The sequence below is a fragment of the Sinocyclocheilus grahami genome, unplaced genomic scaffold, assembly GCF_001515645.1.
Source record: "Sinocyclocheilus grahami isolate Dianchi unplaced genomic scaffold, SAMN03320097.WGS_v1.1 scaffold1288.1, whole genome shotgun sequence".
NCBI classification, from domain to species: domain Eukaryota; kingdom Metazoa; phylum Chordata; class Actinopteri; order Cypriniformes; family Cyprinidae; genus Sinocyclocheilus; species Sinocyclocheilus grahami.
The window spans coordinates 105348-109374 of record NW_015506467.1 but is presented as its reverse complement, the minus strand read 5'-3'; the positions used below and the strand labels follow the sequence as shown (position 1 = coordinate 109374).

General features: G+C 42.4%; 1 protein-coding gene across 1 annotated transcript; it reads right to left on the bottom strand.

The window, feature by feature from the left end:
- Nucleotides 1-302: 302 nt before the first annotated feature.
- On the bottom strand, nucleotides 303-1274 carry LOC107568862 (free fatty acid receptor 2-like). The gene has a single exon (XM_016254854.1). It carries the CDS (start codon nucleotides 1272-1274, stop codon nucleotides 303-305), a length of 972 nt encoding a protein of 323 aa, XP_016110340.1.
- Nucleotides 1275-4027: the final 2753 nt, after the last annotated feature.

Below are 4027 nucleotides of genomic sequence, written 5' to 3'. Positions count from 1 at the left end.
CAATAAAGTGAATAATGACAAGTTTGTTATAAAGATGAGCTACTCACACTATGGATGAATAAACACACTATACAAAAGGAAGTTTATCCTCTGTTTGCCGACTGTTTGTTTGTATAATTCTGTCTCTATGTACACAGGTTTGGTTATAGTGTTTTCCTTTTCTTACTACACGTGAGTTGTGTTGTTTTGGCATTCCTTGTCGCCTCCGTCTTACAAGGAAGTGGAGTAATGTTTACCATGCTGCATTTGCGTACAAAAAAATAATTGCACGGTCGTTCCTGGCCTAAATGAAAAACCATTGGTCAAAGTGCGTTCGTGATCTCCTGTGGCTTCGGGAGACTGTTTTTCTCAGTTTCAGGAGGTTCCTTCCTGGAGCTCCATAGGATTTGTAGACACCAACATCTACCCCAAATGCCCCTCACCATCGCCCCAAGTGTGTTTCTAAAAGCCGCAGAGGTGAAGTAAAAAATAATCGGGTCCAAACAAGCATTGAACGTGCTGAGAAGAAGAGCTTTGTCTCTCCAAGCAGGGCTTGACTTGGTTATGAAGCCGACAACATGGGAGACGTTGTAGGGTCCAAAACAGAGCACAAACACCAACAACGTTCCCAAAGCCAATCCAATCGCCCGCAGCTTTCTCCGCCGGCCGATGTTTGGCAGCCTCGAAAGAATGCGGATGAAGTTTATATAGCAGAAGCTGCAAATAAGTAAGGGAACGCAGAAGAGGACAATGCACAACTCCAAGCGTACGGGCAAGAGGATCTCGAGTTGAGCGTTGGTGAATCCCTCGTAACAGACGTTCCTGGATGGCGGGACCGTCCCGGATGGGTTGTAGAAGGGCACGATGTAGACGATGCTGAGATGGAGGATGGAAAACACCCAGATGAAGATGCTGGCGAACACGGCGTAGATGGGTCTTCTCCACAGGGAGTGCTGGATTGGAAACGCCACGCCGAGGTAGCGCTCCACGCTCACCGCGGTCAAGAAGAAGGTGCTGTTGTAGATGGTCATGTAGAAGACAAAACCAGACAGCGGACATAGAAAGTAGTGGATATTCCACACCATATTATTGGCCACTTCTTGCATCTTAAAGGGGAGGAAGATGAGGAAGAGCAAGTCTGAGATGATCAGGTTGAGGAGGAGGATGTCGATGGGTGCCGGCTTTCTCCAAATCTTGTGGCTGAGTGTGTAGAAGGCCAAGACGTTGGCCGGGAAGCCGGTGATGAAGGTGACGATGTAGACGGTGAGGCACAGATAATAATCACAGTGTTGCATGGTTGCTGTGTTCGATACAGTCCACAGGAGAAGGAGGCCTCAGTAGAGCTGGACGTTTCAGTCCTGGAAATTTGAGGTAGTGTTAAAATCATGAAAAATATCAGTAATATAGATCAAGGGTGTCCAGTCCTGCTCCTAGAGGACCGGACTCCCCAACACACTTGCCTGGACGTTTCTAGTAATCCTAAAGATTCTTAGTCATTACCAATTAACATTGTTTTGCTTAAATGACTTCTAATTAAATTTGAAAAAGCTTAAACTCACATTAGAATGTTTTATAACTGGCTAGTTTTTACTTCAGATGACCAATCGTATCTTCTTTTTTTTTGACATGTGACGTGGCCAAGTATGGTGACCCATACTTGGAATTAGTGCTCTGCATTTAACCCATCCAAAGTGCAAATAACCCACGCACGCACACACGCGCACACACACACACACCCAGAGCAGTGGGCAGCCATTTATGCTGTGGCGCCCAAGGAGCAGTTGGGGGTTCGGTATGGTGACCCATACTTGGAATTAGTGCTCTGCATTTAACCCATCCAGCGTGCGTGCGTGCGCGCGCGCGCGAGCGCGCACGCACGCACGCACACACGCACGCACGCACACACGCACACACACACGCACACACACACACACGCACACACAGAGCAGTGGGCAGCCATTTATGCTGTGGCGCCCAGGGAGCAGTTGGGGGTTCGGTGCCTTGTTCAAGGGCACCTCAGTCGTGGTATTGAAGGTGGGAGAGGGCGCTGTACATTCACTCCCCCCACCTACAATCCCTGCCGGTACGAGACTCTAACCCATAACCTTGGGTTACGAGTCCGACTCTCTAACCATTAGGCCACGACTTCCCTTAAAGGCGCTTCTATGGCGCTTTCTAGAAAATTGTTTACTCTCGCTTATGACAAAAGCAACCATAGACTAAATCCCTTAAAAACTTTCTCCTGAGTGTGCCCAAGTATCAGACATTTCATTTGCGACATCTGATCTTATTTTCATTAATACACTAAAAAATGCTGGATTAAAAAGTGACAAACCCAGCTATTGGGTTGTTTTGAACCCAATCACTGGGTCAAAACAACCCAAGCGCTGGGTCAAAACAACCTAATAGCTGGGTTTGTCCCTTTTTAGCCATTTTTTAGAGTGTACTTTTTGAGAATCGCTTATTCTTGCTTTGAACAAAACTGACCAATATTTAAATCTCTAAATAGAACAAAACTGACCAATACTTAAGTGTCTTAACAGAACAAAACAACCAATATTTAAATCTCTTAATGGCACAAAACCAAATAATATTAAATCTCAAAATAGAACAAAACCGACCAATATTTAAATCTATTCAAATAACAAAATGTACCAATATTTTAATATATTAATAGAACAAAAATGACCAATATTTAAAGCTCTCGATGGAACAAAACCAACCAATATTTAAATTTCTTAATGGAACAAATCTGACCAATATTGAAATCTCTTAATGGAACAAAAACGGCCAATATTTAAATCTCTCAACAGAACAAAAACAACCAATATTTAAAATCTCTCTATGAAAAAAAAAATCTGTCCAATATTTAAATCTCTAAATAGAACAAAACAGCCAATTTTTAAATCTCTTAATGGAACAAAACCAACTAATATTTAAATATCAAAACCCGACCAACCTTTAAATGACTTATTTGCCTTTGAATGCTCAGAAGTGAAGCTCAGAAGAAGCGACCACTGCAGCACAGATATGTGTGCTATAGACAACACTATAAATACAATATAGCTAGATCTAAACTCTGGAGGATCACTTGTATAATCATTTTATACTGTCATATCGCCCAGCCCTAAAACTTGCATTATGGCAACGAGCTAAGGAACTAATCACACTACGACTTTCTGTAAAGCTGTTTTGACACGATGCATATTGTGAAAAGCACAATACAAATAAATTTGACTTGACAAATTTTAAATGTTTATTAAGGATTGCAGTACAGTGGACCTATAGGAGCAAGATCGGACACCCTTGATGTAGATCAAACAGTGCTTACTGTGATGGTATACAAACTGTAAAACAATAACTAGACTCTATAAAACTATTGTATATGATGACCAGGCCTGGAATCAGCGCCCACAGAAAACTCTGCCAAAGATCAACACATCCCCAACTCCTTGCATAAATATTTTGGCGAATATGATGATTTAAAAGTGTAGAACTCTTGGCTCCGTTCAACATGTTTTACTTTGTTTAAATTGCGTTGCATTGCACAGAATACCTAAAGATTATCCTCCAAATTAAGCACAGAATGGTCTGATGATGACACATTGTGAGCAGAATTAGCAGTTATTACAGGGATACGTCTAAAGGAAGTATTTAAACGCTTTATGAAGAAGCAAGCAAGCATCAAAAAGTGGCAATAACGCAATAAGGGAACTCTTTTACAACTCTTAAAACCATCCCTGCTCTAATGTTGAGACAAAAAGGCGAACTCACCGCAAAGCACACTGGACCTGTGGCTGTGCTTCTGTATTGACTCTCTCTTGTTTTTCAATAGAGACTAGGGTCTATCTGCTGACAGCTTCCGCGCCAACTGTTTGCTTTCCATTTTCAATATTGAAGACTGATAAAGGGAAAATTAATAAATGTGGACTGGATCCAACCTGGCGTGCTCCTCGTGCACAGTCTCTGGTGCTGTATGTGTACATGTGAGCAAGTCTATGCCGTCTTATCGGGATTTATACTCCTTCAGGGTGTGTGGGAGATGTGT

Coding starts and splice junctions, on each gene's coding strand:
- LOC107568862 (XM_016254854.1), bottom strand. CDS start 1,274: ATGCAACACTGTGATTATTATCTGTGCCTCACCGTCTACATCGTCACC.